The sequence below is a fragment of the Heterodontus francisci genome, chromosome 17, assembly GCF_036365525.1.
Source record: "Heterodontus francisci isolate sHetFra1 chromosome 17, sHetFra1.hap1, whole genome shotgun sequence".
NCBI lineage: Eukaryota > Metazoa > Chordata > Chondrichthyes > Heterodontiformes > Heterodontidae > Heterodontus > Heterodontus francisci.
This window is the reverse complement of record NC_090387.1, coordinates 86,360,060-86,382,360: the sequence shown is the minus strand read 5'-3', so window position 1 is coordinate 86,382,360 and position 22,301 is coordinate 86,360,060. Positions and strand designations below refer to the sequence as shown.

The 22,301-nt window shown below is 45.4% G+C and overlaps 1 protein-coding gene across 1 annotated transcript in view; it reads right to left on the bottom strand.

The window, feature by feature from the left end:
* Positions 1 to 22,301, bottom strand: part of hydin (HYDIN axonemal central pair apparatus protein) — a 1,234,740-nt gene that overhangs the window by 849,069 nt on the left and 363,370 nt on the right. Inside the window, exon 12 of the mRNA XM_068049816.1 lies at positions 8,960 to 9,078. Within this exon, the coding sequence (XP_067905917.1) occupies positions 8,960 to 9,078 (119 nt within the window). The remainder of the gene's footprint in view (positions 1 to 8,959; positions 9,079 to 22,301) is intronic.

The window sequence follows — 22,301 nt, the reverse complement described above, 5'->3', positions numbered from 1 at the left end:
ATTAATGTAGGACTAGTACAAATGGGTGGTTGATGGTCGGCGCGGACTTGGTGGGCCGAAGGGCCTGTTTCAGTGCTGTATCTCTCTGAAGCAGGGTACACTTGGCACTAGCAAATTTTTCCTAAAGTATTCCTACATCCTTAAATTAATTTCCCCCATTCTACTCTAATTAGCTGCATAATGCATGCAATCACACAATGCTTGGACATACAGCCCATAACAACAGGGAGAGCACCTAGAGGACAGCCTCATAACCTACAACTTCTAGTTCCCAATGAAGAGGTGGCCCTGGAGATTTGACAGTAAGCAGAAATAAAGGGAGCAGGTAAGGATCAAGTAGTTGGCCTGCCCCAGACTAGAGCTTATACTAGCTATCCTGCTCGTTCTTAAACCAAACAGGGTACTGGGCTCTACTGCTAAAATGATTCACTACAAAATTAGGAATACAATAGTTGAGTTATATAAACTTCTGGTATGACTGGATCGGGAGTACAGTGTCCAATTTTGGTCCTCCCACCTCAGGAAGGATACTGTGACTCGAACAGGGTGCCACTTGGTCTGAGACTTTTGAGTTGTTAAAGTAGTAAAATAAATTTGTTCCATAGTTCACAGCCTGGTAAACGTACTCTTATTCATCCAACAGGAGTTCACAAGGCACTGGTGTCATTTCTAAAAAGCTAAATACAGCAACAAGGGGTTTCTGTTTGATGCTGTATCAGCAGATATTATGGGTATAAAATTATCCTCTGGTTCATGGAGGGGTGGGGGGCGCGGGGGCAAGGACACATTGCAAAAATGGTCTTCGGTACATATCATGAAAGAAATAACTAGGTAGAACTTAAAAATATAACAAGCACATTTGTTAATGGGATGGGGTGGGGGGGGGAACATTATTTGTGCAATGGGTAGATGGGGATAAGATCTGCTCAACAAGAGTATGGAATACAGCTGAGTAGATGCCAACAGTTGATGCATAAACTTCATTGTACCAATGTTCAGCTAGTGACCATGGCTGCATTATGGGTGCAATGAACCAGAGGGCATGGAGAGGAGACCTTGCCTGAGTGAGATGTAGTCAGAGTGTGAAGATAGGAATTTGGTGCAGAGAGGAAAAAGGAATTGACTTGTGACGTTTCAGCAAAGAAGGTAAGTGATTGGCTGGTGAACATTTTCTCTTTTTCTCTTATCTTAACTAAGGAGTTTTAATTGGGGTTAGGATAACAGTAATTGAAATAATTAAAATAAGAATCTTCTGAGACTCAGGTAATTTATTTATAAGGTTTTATTAGCAGTAGTAAGGTTTACCAGCAGTAATAAAGCTTATTAGTAGGGGGGCTTAGTTGCTGCCATGGGGTTTATTAATTAAAAATAAAGAAAAATAAATAATTAACACATAAAGATGGGAGGGCAAGTGATGTGTTGTGACTGCAGTATGAGAGAGCTGGTGGACGCCAGTGTGATCCACTGCAAACACGTTTGCAGTAAGTATCGGTGGCTCAAGGAGCTTCAGCTCAGCCAATGAGCTGGAGGCCGAGCTACAGACACTGCAATGCATCAGGGAGGGAGAAAGTTACCTGGACACTTTGTTCCAGAAGGCAGTCACAACCCTTAGGATAGAGTCTTCTGATTTGGTCAGTGGTCAGGAACAGAAGGGTGTGACTGCGAGTGAGGCAGGCAAGGGAATTGAGAATGCAGAAGTGAAGCAGCCTCAGTCCTTATAATTGTCCAACAGGTTTGAGGTTCTTTCAGCTTGTATGGATGAGAGCAGGGGCTGCAGGGTGGATGGGCGAACTGACCGTGGCACCATGGTATAGGAAGCCATTCAAGCGGGGGGAGTAAATGGAAATGTAGTGGTAGTAGGGGGATAGCCAAGAGCTATCCCCCTAGAAGGCTGTGTTGCCTGCCTGGTGCCAGGGTTTTGGACAGCTGCTCAGGGCTGGAGAGGAACTTACAGTGAGAGGGAGAGGATCCAGTGGTCCAAGTGGGTACCAATGACAGAGAGGACGCGGAAAGAGGCTCTGCAGAATGAGTATGAGCAGCTAGGGACTAAATTAAAAAGCAGAATCTCAAAGGTAATAATCTGTGGCTCAAAGATTGGTGTGGGAGTAATCAGTTTCGATTCATGGGTCACCAGTACTGGGGAAAGTGAGAGCTGTACCATTGGGACAGTCTTCACCTGAAGCGTGCTGGGACCAGTGTTCTTGCAATTCATATAACTAGGGCTTTAAACTAAATACTGGGGGCGAGTGATCAAGTGAGGGAAGATGTGATAATTTAAAGAGAGAAGAGAAGGCAAGAGAGCAAGAAAGCAATAAGGGTAATGATAATCAGAGTGTGGCAGGAAGGGACAGAGCATATAAACCTGAGTACACCAGCAGATAAGGCTAGAGGGTGTGAACTAACAGAAGGAGAGGAGAATTCAGATGAAGGGAGATTTAGAAATCCAAAGGGAAAGGTTGAGGTATCTGAATAGTATAGCATTGTGGGTAAAGCCAAGCAGAATGGGACAGGAAGGGACATAGAGTTTATCAAACATTTTACATCAGCAAATAAGGTCAATGCAGGGAATCAAAATAAAAAATTGGAATTCAAAGTTCTTTATCTGAATGCGCAAAGCATCTGCAATCAAATAGATAAACTAGTGGCACAAATAGAGGTTAAACATTTAGATCTAATTGCCATTACAGAGACATGATTACAAGGTGATCAAGGTTGGGAAATAAATATTCTAGGATACACAATATTATGGAAAGACAGACAGAATGGCAAAGGAGTAGGGGTAACCCTGATAGTAAAGGATGGCCTAAGGGCATTAATGAGAAAGGATCTGGCCTCAGAAGATCTTGAAGTAGAATCAGTATGGGTGGAAATTAAGAATAGCAAGAATCAGAAGACACTGGTAGGAGTAATTTAGAGGTTCCCTAACTGTAGTTATACCATTAGACAGAGCAGTAAACAAGAAATTATTTGAGCTTGCAACAAGGGCAATGTAATAATTGTGGGGGAATTTAATCTTCAGATAGACTGGGACAATGACATTGGCAAGAGTGGTCTAGAAGATGGGCTTGTAGAATGTTCTTGTAACAGTTTCTTGGAACAATACGTTGTGGAATTGACTAGGGATAAAGATATCTTAGATCTCGTATTGTGCAATGAAGCAAGGTTAATTAGTAATGCCATAGTTAAAGATCCACTGAGAAATAGTGATCGTAATACAATTGAATTCCATGTTAAATTTGAAAGTGACATACACCAATCACAAACAAGAATCTTAAACTTAAACAAAGCCAATTACGTAGGTATGGGGGAGAATTGGCTAAGGTAAATTGGGCAAATAGACTAAAAGGTATGGTGCTAAATGAACAGTGGGAAACATTTAAAGAAATAATTCAAAATGTTCAACAAAAATACATTTCATTGCAAAACAAAAACTCAGCAAGAAAGACCCATCCGTGGCTCATTCAGGAAGTTAAAGATAGTTGAAGATTAAAAGAGGCTTACAATGTTGCAAAAAAGAGTAGCAAGTCTGAGGATTGGGAGTGTTTTAGAAACGAGCAAAGGACCACCAAAAAGTTGAAAAAACAGGGAAAAAATAGAACGAGAGTAAACTAGCCAATAATATATAAACAGATTGTAAGAGCTTTTAAAGGCATATAAAAAGGAGAGAGTAGCTCAAGAAAATGTTGGTCCCTTAGAAGCAGAGACAGAAGAAATTATCACGGGGAATGAGGAAATGGCAGAGGCATTGAACAAATATTTTGTGTCTGTCTTTACAGTAGAAGACACAAATTACAGACTGTATACTAGGGGCTAAAAAGTTAGAAAATTAATATCAGCAGAAGAAAAGTCTTGGAGAAAATTAAGGGACTAAAATCCAACAAATCCCTGGGACCTGATGGCCGACAACCTGTGTTCTAAAAGAGATAGCTGCAGAGATACTGCTTGAGTTAGCTATGATTTTCCAAACTTCCTTCCATTCCAGAGTGGTCCCATCAGATTGGAAGCTGGTAAATGTTACACCATTTTTCAAAAAAGGAGGGAGAGAGAAAACAGTGAACTACAGGCCAGTTAGCCTAACATCAGTTGTTGGGAAAATGATGGAATCTATTATTAAGGAAGTCTTAACAATGCACTTAGAAAAGCACAGTATGATTAGAACAAGTCAACATGATTTTACTAAAGGGAAATCCTGTTTGACAAATTTATTAGAATTTTTTGAGGATGTAACTAGTAGGGTAGAGGGGAACCAGTAGATGGATTTCCAAAAGGTATTCAATTAAGGTGCCACACAGAAGATAAGGACTCATGGAGTTTGGGGTAATATATTAGCATGGATAGAGGATTGGTTAACAGACAGGAAGCAAAGATGGGCATAAACAGGGCATTTTCAAGTCGGCAGGCAATGTCTAGTGGAGTGCCGCAAGGATCAGTGCTGGGGACTCAGCTATTTACAATCTATATCAATGGCTTAGATGAAGAGACAGAGAGTAATGTATCTAAGTTTGCTGATGATACAAAGCTAAGTGGAAAGGTAAGCTGTGGGGAGGACACAGATGCTGCAAAGAGATATAGACAGGTTAAGTGAGTCGGCAACAAGATGGCAGATGGAGTATAATGCAGGGAAGTGTGAAGTTATTCACTTTGATCGTAAGAATAGAAAAGCAGAATTTTTTTTAAAACATGTGAAACTTGTAAGTGTTGATGTTCAAAGAGACTTGACAGTACTTGTACAAGGAACGCAGAAAGGTCGCATGCAGGTACAGCAAGCAATTAGGAAGACAAATGGCACGCTGGCCTTTATTGCTTTGGGACTTTGGGACATCATGAGGATGCAATGAGATTCTTCTTCTTTTCTGAGAAAGGGGCTAAGGCTTCTTTCCAATCGGAAAAATCACAAGGCGCATCATGAACGAAGGTAAGGTATGTATGACCTTTATCACATCGGTTGTGCCCAGATTACAGCCATTGGGAAGCCACCCTTTAACTGATAAAGTCTTCCTTGTGTATGCTAATGATCAATTACTTCATCAAATAGCAAGTACAGATCAAACTTTTATTGTCTTAATATCTGGCAATGTGAAAAAGCATTAAGAATAAACTGTATGGAACAAACATGCTGAATCAGCTTAGCGTCTACAAATTAACATGCATATATTTTAGCATTGCCAGATCACATGTAAAGTGGTAACACAATAAAAGGTTAATCGATCACTGCTATTCAATCAAGTGATTAATCAGGTACAATAGCAGACTCAGACACATAGGTCAGACTTTTACGGTGAATGGATGGGAGCCGGACTCCGACGTGAAAGTCGATGGCGAACCTGCTTCTGCCTAGCCTGGGGATCCGTCCCTTATTTTACGGATCCCCAGGCTTTAATAGTCCCAATCAGCGGGCTGGCAGCTCTTAGTCCCAGCAGCGCCACCGGGAATGGTGGCCACTGCTGGGACTGCAGCCCAGCCGACGCCATGGATCGAGGAGGGAAGGTAAGTAGGGGCATATCTCTCCAGGGGGATCGGTCCTTCCCTGGTGAGGCTGGAGTGGTCATTTGTGGGGGGGAAGGCATCTGGGGTCCCGGGGTGGGTTGGGAGGCAGGGGTGACCCTCAATTGGGCACCCTGTGCCCGACTGCCATGCACCCCCCCCCCCAACCCAGGGCGCGGAAAGGCCAGCAGCTATTGCTGCGCGGCCTTTCACGTCCCCAGCACACCCACTTGCCACGGGTAAAATAGCCGTAGAGGTGGCAGTTAAGTGGCCACTTCAGGGTCTTGATTGGCCTTGGGCAGCGGGCTGTTTACCACCCCCCCCCACCCCCCGCCTGACCACCGTAAACTTGTTCGGAGGTGGAATCGGGGTGGGTAGGCCTCCCGGAGCCTGTCGCCCCAACGCCACCATCCGCCCAATGGGGCGGCGTAAAAATCCAGCCATAATGAGGTATGATTTCTTTTTAAACAAGTTTAAAGTTTGTCATTTGAAAACAGCTGAATAAAGTCAAACCGTTGCTGATAATTTTGGGAGTCAAATAAAAAAAATGCTGACAATGTAAAGGTAAGCAGTTTGGCAAATAGCAAGGAAGATTGTAAATTACTTTAGGAAAACATTGACAGGTTAGTGGAAGGGGCAGACAGATGTCAATGCATTTTAATCTGTGAGGTAATATGTTTTGGGAAGATAAACAAGGAATGAAAAACCACTGAAGGGACTGGGATAATGAGAGACCTGGGGGCTCAAATAAATAAGCCCCAGAAACTGCAAAGGCAATTAGATGAAGCCATAAAAAGGGCCAACAAAATGTTGGGCTGTGCGAGCAGATTGGCTAAAGTTGCTTATGTCCCCTATGGAACCAGGAAAATGCCAGAAGTATGGCCTGTGAGGGGACCTGTATGTAGAATGCTCGGACTTTACATGGCATGGTTGAGGCAGAGACAATTGCAGCATTTAAGGGAAGGTGTTATAAATCTTTGAAGCACAGAAACATACATGACTCTGGGGAGTAAACAGGGCAGTGGGAATTCTTTCAAAACAGCACAGGTATTGTGGGCAAATTGCCACCTTGTGCTATGTAAACCTCTATAGTTCTGTGATGTACAGCAACAAGACAAATGGGATGTTACTGAACATTTCCTAAAGGAAGCCTATCACAGGCAGCAACAACACGAGTTAACCAGAAAATGTTGGAAATGTATAGCAGGTCCAAACAGCATTTGTAAAGAGAAAAGGCAGATTAACTTCTCTTTCTGTAAGGTGCTGTATATTTCCAGCACTTTCAGTTTTTATTTCAGATTCCTGATATTTGCATTATTTTCTTTTTACTCTGAACAAGGTGAAGCATGTTAGTCGGATCCCAGGCTAGCCACAGTATGGTTTGATGCAAAGTGAGACTCGCTCTACTGGGTCTCAGTAATAAGACCCAGCCCCAATCTCAGAAGAGCACTTATTACTGAACCAGTACAGTGCATTTCGAGTTGCCGCACCTGCAGCCCTGTGATCCCTGAGTGAGATTGGCATTTTAGCATGGAACAATAACATAGTGGTTATGCTGCTGGACTAGTAAACCAGAGGTAAAAACAAGAAATGCTGGAACCACTCAGCAGGTCTGGCAGCATCTGTGGAAAGAGAAGCAGAGTTAACGTTTCGGGTCAGTGACCCTTCTTCGGAAGTAAACCAGAGGCCTAGACTAATGATCTGGAAGCATGAGTTCAACTCCCACTATAGCAACTGGGGAATTTTAATTCAGTTAATTAAATAAATCTGGACAAACAAAAAGCTATTGTCAGTAATGGTGACCATGAAACCAATGGATTGTTGTGAACACCCATTTGGTTTACTCATGTGCTTTAGAGAAGGAAATCTGCCATCCACATCTGGGATGTGACTATAGACCACAACAATGTGGTTGACTCTTAACCGTCCCCTGAAATGACCTAGCAAACCACTCAGTTGTCAAGAAGGTGGCTCCCCATCACCTTCTCAACAGCAAATAGGGACTGGAAATAAATGCTGGCCTTGCCAGTGATGCCTACATCCTGTGAATGAAAAAAACTTTTCCAATCTAAGGGCAGCTTAGGGCTGAACCACTGGAGACTGCCCAAACTCATTTCACATAAGCCCATTAAAGCCAGCAGGCAGAACAGCCTGGACTAGATTTGAAACCAGGTCCTAAAGGTGAAAATCCAGTCTCTGACCCACCACAGTTCCATTTCTTATTTTAAGAAACGTTACATCACCTACACTGAATCAAATTTTAAAGTCAATTCATCACTTAAATGTGCAAGCGATTTCAGACTACTACAGACAGAAAGCAGATGGACAGTTCAATTAGTTTTTTCAGACATTTCAATCTCAGCAGCACAGGGTACATACAGAATTAAAAATGAAACTGCCATGGTATGATAGATAGATGGACAGTGTTATGACCAGGTGAGAGGGGTCTACGGGTTCCCTCTTAGCCTTTGCCTGGTTTAACTGTAGTCGGGTTTAATTTTTAAAAAACACCGTGTTTTCAGTGAATCCTTGTACAACGCTTTCCAATTCTAAGGCATCAGAACTGTATTAACGTTTCAGGTCAATGACCCTTCATCAGAACTGCGTTAACGTTTCAGATACGTGACCCTTCATCAGAACTGTTTAACGTTTCAGGTCAGTGACCCTTCATCAGAACTATTTAACGTTTCAGGTCAGTGACCCTTCATCAGAACTATTTAACGTTTCAGGTCAGTGACCCTTCATCAGAACTATTTAACGTTTCAGGTCAGTGACCCTTCATCAGAACTGTTTAACGTTTCAGGTACGTGACCCTTCATCAGAACTGTTTAACGTTTCAGGTCAGTGACCCTTCATCAGAACTGTGTTAACATTTCAGGTCAGTGACCCTTCATCAGAACTGTGTTAACATTTCAGGTCAGTGACCCTTCATCAGAACTGTGTTAACATTTCAGCAGAACTCTGAATATTTCCAGCACTTCTTGTTTGTGTAGTCATGTGACTAGCTGGTTTGACCACTCCTGTTTGTGGATTCTGCCATTTTAGCAGTCATGCTGGAATGTGAGTGTCCTCACCTACAATGTCTGGTGATCACAGCCCATTTTGGGTTAAGTGGACCGGGGAATAGTCCTTTGTCTCTCAAAGCACTGTCTGTTGGTATGCAAATGTTTTTCCAGCCAAGTGTCTGGTGATTTTTTTTTAGCAAGTCCTTTCTTCACTCCAGCAACAGTTTAAAATCAATGTTCACATGACAAAATTAATATGCCTCATTCTTGGCAGGTGGGGGTCTGCATGACACTAGGTAAATGAAAAACAGCCTGGCCTGGAACATAACCTAATTAACTGGTCAATAATTGTTTGGTCCATGAATTTCCATAACTGAGTTTTTCATTTAGACTGATAATGTATCCTAATGGTTTCAGAAAAGCCTTTGAGCCAATTTTATAGATTTAAAGAAAGTAGTTATATAACCTACCTCATAAATATGTTTTGAGCTAACAAAGATGTCTCCTATTTCAATCTGGTCAATGTTCAGGATCAGCTTGGGGCCCAAACCTTCGCACTTGATACGGAGGGGCAAGCGGGTTTCACGACCTAGAGAACCAAAGCATTGATATGCATCAATTTTTAACTCTATCAGATCTTGTTGAATAAAACATTTATAAGCATCACCTTGTAGCTGTGGCAGCTTGTGTTTATTGATTATTTCTGTGAACTCGGCGAAAAGTAACGTGATAGGCCACCTGGCAGCTGTGATAGGAGGCTCCTGCAGTACTCGTAACCAGATTGTGATGATTAAAATCCCAGCAAACCAACATTCAACCTGTCCAGCCTTAACAAACTTATCTCACCAATTGTTCGCTCTCCATTTGTTCAAGAACTACTCTGTCTCCTTCTTCACCAATCCATCTTGCCCTTCTAATCTCTAATGATCTAATGGGAATGGACCTTTGGCAGCTCTTGTGCTATAGGAGCTGGCACTGCGGTATCTGAGCTATGCAGTTTCAGATGGAAGTGAATTAGCAACATTTATCCAACGCACACTCTACCACTCATCTGCAACTCAAGCAGTGATATTGGGGGAGGCTCTAGAATACTCCCAACCTACCCACAGAAGTAAACTGTGCAAAGGCAAGTGTAGGGTACAGATAGACAAAAGGGCGTCAGGCATATCTGATTTGCTTAAAAAAATGCATCATTCAACTGACTTCCAGGATACCTGAACCAAATCTAATATTTTCTTTTCCCTCAAGCCTTTGTGCAAGATAAAAGTGGTATGTAAAATAATGGAGGCGAGCTACAGGGTAGATATGAAACAAATCCTCCTTCTAATCAGAGAATCTAGAATAAGGTGTTGTCATCTTCAAAATCAATTTCAAGCAGTTAAAAGTGAATTCGGGAAAAACTTCTTCAAAGTGATGTGAGAATATGGAGCATACTACTTCAGAAGGCTACAGATGCAAACTGAAGTGTTTAAAAGGGAGATACCTACTTACTAGGAAAGTATATAAAGTAATATGAGAAATGGTAGGGGTTTGGAATCAGATAGAATTGTCAGAGTCATTAAAAATGTCAGCGCCTGCTCAATGAGCCAAATGGGCCACTGCTGTTCTGAAGTCATCTTTAACAATGTTGTCACTTCACGACAATGTGATATTATAAAAGCCAGCTTGCTAGTACAAAATGACATCATCAATTCATGAAAAGAATAAGAAGTGTGTTTTTCTCCTGTACTCTCTCTTTTCCTGTATTGAAGCGGAGATGTTTTATTTATTTAGTGATACAGCACTGAAACAGGCCCTTCGGCCCACCAAGTCTGTGCTGACCAATTTATACTTCTTCTTTTTTTGGGCCTCCTTATCTCGAGAGACAATGGATACGCGCCTGGAGGTGGTCAGTGGTTTGTGAAGCAGCGCCTGGAGTGGCTATAAAGGCCAATTCTGGAGTGACAGGCTCTTCCACAGGTGCTGCAGAGAAATTTGTTTGTTGGGGCTGTTGCACAGTTGGCTCTCCCCTTGCGCCTCTGTCTTTTTTCCTGCCAACTACTAAGTCTCTTCGACTCGCCACAATTTAGCCCTGTCTTTATGGCTGCCCGCCAGCTCTGGCGAATGCTGGCAACTGACTCCCACGACTTGTGATCAATGTCACACGATTTCATGTCGCGTTTGCAGACGTCTTTATAACGGAGACATGGACGGCCGGTGGGTCTGATACCAGTGGCGAGCTCGCTGTACAATGCGTCTTTGGGGATCCTGCCATCTTCCATGCGGCTCACATGGCCAAGCCATCTCAAGCGCCGCTGACTCAGTAGTGTGTATAAGCTGGGGATGTTGGCCGCTTCAAGGACTTCTGTGTTGGAGATATAGTCCTGCCACCTGATGCCAAGTATTCTCCGAAGGCAGCGAAGATGGAATGAATTGAGACGTCGCTCTTGGCTGGCATACGTTGTCCAGGCCTCGCTGCCGTAGAGCAAGGTACTGAGGACACAGGCCTGATACACTCGGACTTTTGTGTTCCGTGTCAGTGCGCCATTTTCCCACACTCTCTTGGCCAGTCTGAACATAGCAGTGGAAGCCTTACCCATGCGCTTGTTGATTTCTGCATCTAGAGACAGGTTACTGGTGATAGTTGAGCCTAGGTAGGTGAACTCTTGAACCACTTCCAGAGCGTGGTCGCCAATATTGATGGATGGAGCATTTCTGACATCCTGCCCCATGATGTTCGTTTTCTTGAGGCTGATGGTTAGGCCAAATTCATTGCAGGCAGACGCAAACCTGTCGATGAGACTCTGCAGGCATTCTTCAGTGTGAGATGTTAAAGCAGCATCGTCAGCAAAGAGGAGTTCTCTGATGAGGACTTTCCGTACTTTGGACTTCGCTCTTAGACGGGCAAGGTTGAACAACCTGCCCCCTGATCTTGTGTGGAGGAAAATTCCTTCTTCAGAGGATTTGAACGCATGTGAAAGCAGCAGGGAGAAGAAAATCCCAAAAAGTGTGGGTGCGAGAACACAGCCCTGTTTCACACCACTCAGGATAGGAAAGGGCTCTGATGAGGAGCCACCATGTTGAATTGTGCCTTTCATATTGTCATGGAATGAGGTGATGATACTTAGTAGCTTTGGTGGACATCCGATCTTTTCTAGTAGTCTGAAGAGACCACGTCTGCTGACGAGGTCAAAGGCTTTGGTGAGATCAATGAAAGCAATGTAGAGGGGCATCTGTTGTTCACGGCATTTCTCCTGTATCTGACGAAGGGAGAACAGCATGTCAATAGTCGATCTCTCTGCACGAAAGCCACACTGTGCCTCAGGGTAGACGCGCTCGGCCAGCTTCTGGAGCCTGTTCAGAGCGACTCGAGCAAAGACTTTCCCCACTATGCTGAGCAGGGAGATTCCACGGTAGTTGTTGCAGTCACCGCGGTCACCTTTGTTTTTATAGAGGGTGATGATGTTGGCATCGCGCATGTCCTGGGGTACTGCTCCCTCGTCCCAGCACAGGCATAGCAGTTCATGTAGTGCTGAGAGTATAGCAGGCTTGGCACTCTTGATTATTTCAGGGGTAATGCTGTCCTTCCCAGGGGCTTTTCCGCTGGCTAGGGAATCAATGGCATCACTGAGTTCCGATTTGGTTGGCTGTATGTCCAGCTCATCCATGACTGGTAGAGGCTGGGCTGCATTGAGGGCAGTCTCAGTGACAGCATTCTCCCTGGAGTACAGTTCTAGGTAGTGCTCAACCCAGCGGTCCATCTGTTTGCGTTGGTCAGTGATTATGTCCCCCGATTTAGATTTGAGGGGGGTGATCTTCTTGATGGTTGGCCCAAGAGCTCTCTTCATGCCATCATACATTCCTCTGATGTTTCCGGTGTCTGAGGCCAGCTGAATATGACTGCATAGGTGTTGCCAGTAGTCGTTTGCGCAACGCCTAGCTGTTCTTTGTGCAGTACTTCTGGCTGCTTTAAGTGCTGCGGATGTTAAATCGCTGGGGGCTTTCTTGTAGTTCAAAAGTGCAATGCGCTTAGCTAATTTATACTAATCCTACATTAATCCCATATTCTCTACCACATCCCCACAATTCTCCTACCACTTACCTACACTAGGAGCAATTTACAATGGCCAATTTACCTATCAACCTGCAAGTCTTTTGGAGGTGGGAGGAAACCGGAGCACCCGGTGGAAACCCATGCAAACACAGGGAGAACTTGCAAACTCCGTACAGGCAGTACCCAGAACTGAACCCAGGTCGCTGGAGCTGTGAGGCTGCGGTGCTAACCACTATGCCACTGAGCTACAGTTCCTTGGGTGCCAAGTACTTTAGCCAAATTGTCATTACTCATGTGTGAGTTTACACAGTGAATGCTGGAACACTGTTCAATCAAAGAATGCATGACAGTCAAGCCCAATCCCAACCTCATCTGACATCGCACATGCTCACCTTCAAAACAGAGGATAGCAAAAGTAGGAACCCTGGAGAATCCCAATTAAGTTTTTCCTCCCTAACCCTGGGGCACTAGGGCCAACTGCAAAATCCCAACTGCCACCATGAGCTAAAATCAGCTAACACAGCACAGACATGGAATCAAGCTTACAACTGTGATTGCATAATTCAGTACAAATCTTCGAAGATGTGTGTCAAAACGAGAATTTTATCATAACTCGTAATTTTCCTTCAATTGTGACTTTTCCAATGTGAATACAGATACCTCAACACGGTGGAAACAGTATCTGGATTTTTGGTTGGATGTTGTGATCAATATCCAACTTAAGGTGCAAGGGAGCAGATGATGGTGCTTAAACATCTGAAATGTTCCTTTTACCAGAACTAGGTGTGACAGTGATTACATATAGTAGTGGCATTTAAAAAAAAATGACAAAATGTGTTTTGCAAGTCTGCAGAGATGGTGCAATTGAAACAGCCCAGCCAAAATGTAGAAGTCAGGCATTAAGCCAAGACATCAACTCAAGATATTATGTGATTTCAGACCAGAATTTCAGTCATCTACAGGTTCGAAGGGATACACAAAGGTTGGCGCTCTTCACCTGCTTGAGCTTGAAATTTTATTTCCAAGGCTACAACCGAAGTGCCTTGGCTGACTGTAACTAACAAAGAAGTGTTAGAATGCCTAATCACTAACCCCTTCGAGGCTATTTTCCTTATATTACATACAAAGAATTTACAGCACAGGCCTTTGCTGGTGCTTATGTTCCACATGAGTCTCCTCCCACCCTTCTTCATTGAACTCTATCAGCATATCCTTCTATGTGTGATGTGGCTAGGTCAATTGTTATCCTTCAACCTTCACCACCAGAACAGATTATCTGGTCATTCTTCTCACTGCAGTCTCTCAGGCCTTCCTTGCTGCAAAGTGGCTGCCGCATTTGCTTATATTACAACTTTGACTACAAGTTGACATCAATGCAGCATTTCATTGAGTGTGGCATCAGAGTGCCCTAGCAAAATTGAAGTCAATGGGAATCAGGGGAAAGCTCTCCACTGGTTGAAGTCATACCTAGTGCAAAGGAAGATGGTTGTGATTGTTGGAGGCCAATCATCTCAGCCTCAGAGCATCGCTGCAGGAGTTCCTCAGGACAATGTCCTAGGCCCAACCATCTTCAGCTGCTTCATCAATGACCTTCCCTCCAACATAAGGTCAGAAGTGGGGATGTTCGCAGATGATGGCAGTGTTTAGTACCATTTGCAACTCCTCAGGTATGAGCAGTCTATGCCCACATGCAGCAAGACCTCAACAACATTCAATCTTGGGCTGATAAGTGGCAAGTAATAATTGCACCAGATAAGTGCCAGGCAATTACCATCTCAAACAGGAGGGTTTCTAACATAGGAGCATAGGAAATAGGAGCAGGAGTAGGTCATTCAGTCCCTCAAGCCTGCTCTGTCATTCAGCTAAATCATGGCTGATCTTCTGCCTCAATGCCATTTTCCCGCACTATCCCCATATCCGTTGACATCTTTAATATCTAGAAATCTATCGATCTCTGTCTTGAACATACTCAATGAGCCTCTACAGCCCGCTGGGATAGAAAATTCCAAAGATTCACCACCCTCTGAGTGAAGAAATTCCTCCTCATCTCAGTCCTAAATGGCCTACCTCTTATTGTGAGACTGTGTCCCCGAGTTCTAGACCCACCAAGCCAGAGGAAACATCCTTCCTGCATCTAGTCTGTCGAGCCCTGTAAAAATTATGTATACTTCACTGAGACCACGGCCGTAATTTTACGGCCCCCCAACGAGCAAGCTGGTGGTGATGGGGGTGCCGAAAAATTGAGTGGGAGGCGGTGGGGGTGGGCATTCCCACGCCTTCCAGCCTCTGCTGCAGTTTTGGACGAGGCAGTGGGGCGATTAATGGCCCGCCGCCCAGGGCAATCAAGGCCCTTAAATGGCCAATTAACTGCCACTTAAGGGCCTCTTCCCGCCACCACAGGTATTTTACCAGCAGCGGCCAGATGGCAAAGGCCCCAAGAACCATGCGACGTTCTTGCAGGGTGTGGGGGGGAGGGGGTCCTCCTGATCGGGCACCCTGTGCCCCATGGTGGTCATCCCCAAAGCCCCAACTGCCTCCAACACACAACCCTCCCCACCACCATCCCCCCAACCAGCGAAGCCCCAAAAACATACCTGAGTTCCAGGGCCGTCCTTCCTCTTGCTTCCAATGGCTGAGTATTTTCAAAGCAGTGGCCACCGCTCCCGGTGGCGCTCCTGGGACTAAGAAATGCCAGCCTGCTGATTGGCCGGCAGCTCCATTAGGCAGGACCTCCTGCCTCAAGGAGGTGGAAGTTCTGCCCAAGACCAATTAAGCACCTGGGGAGCAAAAAGTCCTGGTGTGGCTCCCCAGATCCTGCGGAGGCGGGCTCGCCACCGACTTTTCAGCCGGTGGGCGGGGCCTCCCACCCAACGTAAAATTCCAACCACTCTCATCCTTCTAAACTCGAGCGAATACAGACCCAGTCTCCTCAGGTTCAGGTTGGCATCCTACCATCTATGAAAGATGATGGACACGCAGAAAATAATCCATTTAGGTGAGGTGTCTCCTCTTGGTGCACCTTTGCTAATGACTGCGAAGGCCAATCCTTGAGAGGCATATTTCCCACAAGTGCTGCATGAGAAGCTGCCAAGTGACGCTGTCAGTTGTTGTTTTTAACGCTGGCACCTGTTGCCAAGCTGCCGTTGTAACAGGTCATCGTGGAAATGGACACCAGTCCAAAGGATGCGTCTTCATTTCCCTCTTTTGCCAGCTAGTGACTCCCAAGTGCTATATTCGACATTTAGGGTCTTCATGTCACGCTTGCAAGCATCGTTAAAGTGCAGCTTTGGGCTCCCCACTGGTCACCTGGCCCCAGCTACCTCACCATACAAAAGGTCCTTAGGTATGTGACCGTCCTCCATCCTGCAGACATCTCCAATCCACCAAAGCTGCCTCTGTTTGATTACTGCCTTTGAGAGGACTGTCAGATTTGTGATTTTGTCCTGCCAGGATATACCCATAATATGCCATAGACAGCGAAGGTAGAAATTATTGAGCTTCTTTTCCTGGTAGCCGTAGGTCAGCCATGTTTCACAGCCACACAGCAAGGTGCTGAGAACACAGGCCTTGTAAACCATCAGCTTGGACCTAAGGGTCAGCTTCGTATTATCCCATGTGTGTTTCGCAAGTCGGCCAAAGGTGGTAGCTGCTTTCCCTATGCGTGTATCGAGCTCTGCATCAAGGAACAGATTGTCTGTCATCGTGGACCCACAGGAGCAAAATCTGCTAACCACTTCCAGTGGGCGTTATTTAGTGTGATTGGGGCGGAGATGCAACACCTTCTCCCATGACAACGGTTTTCTTGATGCTAAAAGCCAAGGAGAATGAGGTACAGGCATGGGAGAGGCAGTCCATAAGTCTTTGTAGCTGAGTTTCCGTGTGACCGACGAGAGCAGTATCATCAGTGTAAAGGAGTTCTCTGATCAGGACATGATGTGTTTTTGTCTTCACTTTCAGCCTTGATTGACTGTAGAGCTTGCCGTCTGACCCAGTGTGCAAGTAGACTCCTATATCCGCAGGAAGGCAAAGATAAGGAGCATGGAGAAGAAGGTGCCAAACAGAGTGCGGGCCAGGACACCACCCTGTTTCACCACATCCTTCACTCCAAAACTGTCAGAAGTGGAGCTATCAAACTGTAAAGTGCAGTGCATGTTCTCATGGGAGGAGCAGATAAGATGGAGGAGCTTCAGTGGACAGCCAATTTTTCCCAAAATCCTGTAGAGCCCTGATCTGCTGACAGTGTAGAATGCCTTAGTGAGAGCTACAAAAGTAGGGGAAAGCAATATACCGTTTCCTATTCTGCCCAGTTTCCTCAATCTCTCCTCATAGGACAATTCCACCATCCCAGGAATCAGTCTGGTGAACCTTCGTTGCCTTCCCTCTATGGCAAGTATATCCTTCCTTAAGTAAGGAGACCAAAACTGTACACAATACTCCTAGTGCGGTGTCATCAAGGCTCTATACAACTGCAGCAAGACTTCTTTACTCCTGTCCTCAAATACTCTTGCAATAAAGGCCAACATACCATTTGCCTTCCTAGTACTGCACCTGCATGTTAGCTTTCAGTGACTTTTGAACAAGGTCACCCAGGTCCCTTTGGACATAAACACTTCCCAGCCTCTCACCATTTGAGAAATACTCTGCCTTTCCGTTTTTCCTATCAAAGTTGATGACTTCACATTTTTCCACATTATATTCCATCTGTCATGTTCTTCCCCACTCACTTGTTCTCCTGCTGCCTGGAGTGGCGGCGGGTGCAGAAAATGGAGGCCATCACACACAGGCCTCGCACCGCCATGAAGTTGTGCCTGGTGGGCACTTTACATATGCACGACAGCGGAGTGGCCTCGGCGACGCCGTTCACACCATCACCTGTTGAAGGAGCAGGTGCTGGTGCCATTTATAAAAGGCAGCACAACATAACGTATAGTTGATCCCTTCCCCAACTTGGTGGCGCCAGATTTCCCTGGACGGAAAAGTGAAGGCGCATGAGTGCCACACATCGCACTGAAGATCGAGAACTGAAGGTAAGATCACTGCAGATTACATTAAAATGAATGCAAAGATTTAATTAACATATGGCTGGTAGGGTCCCGTTGCAGAGCAATGGAGGGGCTGCCACAGAGCTTCCCCACCTCCAGGAAGGTGGGGCCTGGCAATCCCGGCATCGGATTCCGTGGTGGCTGTTGCCACTCCGATTCTCCGGCACACCCCGCCACAGAACCCGATGTCGTTCTGGGAACAAAATCCAGCCCAGCCGATCTAAATCCCCTTGAAACCTCATGTATCCGCCTCACAACTCACATTCCCACCTAGTTATGCATCATCAGCATAATTGGAAATATTTGATTTGGTCCCCACATCCAAATCATTGCTATAGATTGTGAACCCATTTTCTCTAATTTTCCTTACGAACCATTTGTGTGGGACTTTATCAAAAGGCTTCTGAAAATCCAAATACACCACATCCATTGGTTCCTTTATCTATTCTGCTACTTACATCTTCAAACAAACTCGAACAGGTTGGTCAAACATGATTTCCCTTTCTTTTTATTCGTTTGTGGGATGTGGGCATCGCTGGCTAGGCCACCATTTATTGCCCATCCCTAATTGCCATCGATAAGGTGGTGGTCAGCTGCCTTCTTGAATCGCTGAAGTCCTTGGGATATAGGCACACCCACAGTGCTGTTAGGAAGGGAGTTCCAGGATTTTGACTCAGCAACAGTGAAGGAATGGCAATATAGTTCGAAGTCAGGATGGTGTATGGCTTGGAGGGGAACTTGCAGGTGGTGGTGTTCCCATGCATCTGCTGCCCTTGTCCTTCTAGGTGGTAGAGGTTACAGGTTTGGAAGGTGCTGTCTCAGGAGCCTTGGTGAGTTGCTGCAGTGCATCTTGTAGATGGTACACACTGCTGCCACTGTGTGTCGGTGGTGAAGGGAGTGAATGTTGAAGGTGGTGGATGGGGTGGCGATCACGTGGGCTGCTTTGTCCGAGATGGTATCGAGCTTCTTGAGTGTTGTTGGAGCTGCACCCATCCAGGCAAGTGGAGAGTATTCCATCACACTCTTGACTTGTGCCTTGTAGATGGTGGACAGGTTTTGAGAAGACAGGAGGTGAGTTACTCACCGCAGAATACCTAGCCTCTGACCTGCTCTTGCAACCACAGCATTTGTGTGGTTAGTCCACCTCAGTTTCTGGTCAATGGTAACCCCCAGGATGTTGATAGTGGGGGATTCAGTGATGGTAATGCCATTAAACATCAAGGGGAGATGGTTAGATTCTCTCTTGTTGGAGATGGTCATTGCCTGGCACTGTGTGGTATGAATATTACTTGCTACGTATCAGCACAAGCCTGGATGTTGCCCAGGTTTTGTGCATCTGGACACGGACTGCTTCAGCATCTGAGGAGTCACGAATGGTGTTGAACATTGCGCAATCATCAGCGAACATCCCGACTTAAAGCCATTTTGACTCTGCCCAATCCTATCATTATTTTCTAAGCGTTCGGTTATCACATCCTTTATAATAGATTCTAGCATTTTCCCTACCACTGATGTTAGGCGAACAGGTCTGTAGTTTCCAGTTTTCTCTCTCCTTCATTTCTTAAATAGTTGGGTTCCATTTGCTACCGTCCAATCTTCAGGACCTGCTCCAGAATCTATAGAACTTTGGAAGATGACAACCAACGCATCCATTATCTCTACAGCCACCTTTTTCAACACTCGGGGGTGTAGATCATTAGGTCCAGGCGATTTGTTAACTTTCTTTCCCATTAATTTCTCCAGTACTACTTTTTTGCTAATACTAATTTATTTCAGCTCCTCACTCTGGTTAGTCCCTTGGTTCTTTAGTATTTCTGGAAGGTTTTTTTTTATCTTCCTCCATGAAGACAGACACAAAGAATTTTTTTAGTTTCTCTGCCATTTCCTTATTCCCCATTATAAATTCTCCTGTCTCTGCTCGTAATGGGACAACATTTATCTTTGCTAATCTTTTCTTTTGTACTTACTGTTATGACCAGGTGCCAAGGGTGTCTAGGGGTCTCTTACTATCTTCACCTGATCTTATTATAACAGGGTTTAATTTTCAACACACTGTTTTGAGCTCCCCCTTTGTGAATCCTTGTTCACAGCTTTCCAATTACAAGGCAAATAAATGAGCACAAACAGGCTTTCTTTGGTTGAAAGAAGAAAGCTGAAATTTATTAAACCTTACACTCAAACGCTAATACAGTTCACGCCTATGAATATACGATGTGCGCACGCTGGCATGCACATGTGATATAAGCATGATGAAAGGGATAGAAACGAGCAAACGAAAAGAGAAGTAGAACAGTTTGAGGCAATATCTTGTGATTGTTTCTCGAGTTCGCTGTAGTACTTGATTAAAGACATGGTCCTGCATTTCGTTAGGGCCCAGTAGTCTTCTTAAAACCTTGTTTCACGTGTTTTCACAAGATTCAGTTCCGTGGGAAGAGATGGACACAGGCAGACAGGAGAGGAGATGTTCTCAGTCCACGAGCACACGGCGTTCTGTTCCAATTCCTTTGTTGGAAGTTCAAATTCAAAAACTCCAGCCAGCTAGTCATATGACTAAAACTGGTCTGACCACTCTGTGTATTGGGGAAGCAACTACTGGGTCCCCATTGTTTCAACATGGTCTGGTACTATGCAAATGTCCTTCCAGTCAGGCCTACAATTTAAAGTTTTTGTTTATGTGGTGAAATAATGTGTGCTCAGTCTTGGCAAGTGGGGGTTTGCCTGACACCTTCACACCCAGGGGAATGAAATGCGATTTGAAGAAAATTGCACGTTTCATTACAGAGTTAGAGAGGAAATGGTTTGTTCTGGGTACCAGGGCTGCTTTAATTTCCCCTTTTGTTTCCCTCAGGAGAGTTATTGGGGGGGGGGGGGGGGGGTGCAGGTCTACCCTGAACTCTGAGTCATGCAAAGACTTTTGGATTCAGGGGATGGGTCGTTCCCTTTTTCTCTGACTGTGGAGGAGGAATCTTTGTTACTCTTCCTTTTGATCTCTGGGACACTCCTACCTGCAGGTATGTGTGCAGACTTAACTGCATTCTCCTGTGCCACTTCGACAAAGTGAGGCAGCACCCTCACAGTTTTTCTGCCCCCTAGAGGTCTCTCTCTGTCTCTGCAGGTTCCTGTAAATGCTGTTAGCAATTCTGGTGGCGTGCTTCCAGAATCTGCATTCACATAGAAGGATGTGGGGTCTCACTTTTCACATTTTCCAGGGTTGGTTGACCAGACGGTAGGGGTTTTCATCCAGGATTCTTCCTGGAGTTCCTTTAACCTTCCCTCTTGGTCACTTTTTCCCCTTCTCTTTCTAAACCTTTGCCAGCCGTGTGCTTGCCTGTCCCCTTTTGTTCTCGGCGGGGGTCCCTTACAGTTCACCAGCCCTCTGCTGGAGCGTCCGCCTAACACCGGTACAGGACTTAGGGGTGCAGATTTCACTGTAGATTGGGGTTTCCCCTCAACCTGGCACATGTGGCAACTCCTGCAGTATTCCATCACATCTTTGTGGAGTTTTGGCCAGTCAAACTGCTGTCTTATACGCGTTTTAGATTTTCGTATACTGGCATGTACAGCCACTGTGGTCTCATGGGCCCTTCTTAATATTTCTCTCCGGTACCTCTGTGGCACCACTAACTGGTGAACTAATGTCCATTCCTTGTCCTCAGGCCTGTGAGGAGAACTCCATTTCCTCATCAGTACCTCATTGGCAGCAGTCAGGGACTCCCTCTGTTTCACTTTCAGACAGGGCAGCCTGTGCTAACACTTGCAATACTGGGTCGGCTCGCTGAGCCTCAGCTAGGGAAAATCCATTTAATTCATTCCTTGGGGTCTCCTAACTTTCCAAAGAAAGTCTCGGACAGGCAGACTTCATGGTCATTTGCCTGCAGTGCCAATGCAGTCTCCTCTGGGGAAGCTGGTTTGATCATGGCTTGATCCACTACACATTCAGGGAAACTGCAGGGGACCATCTCCTGCCACCGCCCTGTCTCTCTGACCTCCTGCAGTCTTTCTTTCACTACTGGGGAGGCGACAACCTTCACCCATGCCAGATCATTACCTAGGAGCAGGTAAACCCCGTCCATAGGCAAACTAGAGACAATCCCTACAGCCACCGGTCCGAAAACCAGGTTGCACTCCAGGTGCACCCAGTGTACCGGTGCAGGCAGACACTGCCCTCCAATAACATTCGCCACCATTTTGGTGTTCACTGCACTCTCTGGGGGAAAGGTCAGGCCTTTTCCAGGTAAAAGGGATCTCGTGGCCCCTGTGTCCCTGTGAATCACTATGGGCTTGCTTGCCCCATTTGAGGGATATGGGGTACTTTCCCTTCAAATACAAAACCCTGATAACCTTCAGGAATCCTATTAAATTGTCCTGCACAGGCCGTAGTAAGCTTCCTGGGTTGCACTCTTACTGCAGTTAAAGAGTCTAAGAGTCCCAGCACCCACAGCTGGTAGGAATTCGCTTGGATTACATTTCAGATCTCAGAGACCTGAGAGGAGTGAGGAGAGGTGGAGCTCGTGAGAGAGAGAGAGATAAAGGGCATGAACAGAGGCAGAGAGGCCGAGACCCGACAGGAGCTGAGGAGAGGCATACCTTTGGGACCTTCAAGCAGTGACGTCAGGATTCAAAAAGTGGTGCGGGCGCAGTGAAGCAGTAAGTAGGTTCAGGTAAGTTTTCCTACTTTTTCTACTATTTATACGACTGTAGTCCATTAGCTTCAAAAGTAAAGGTAAGGACTTTAGA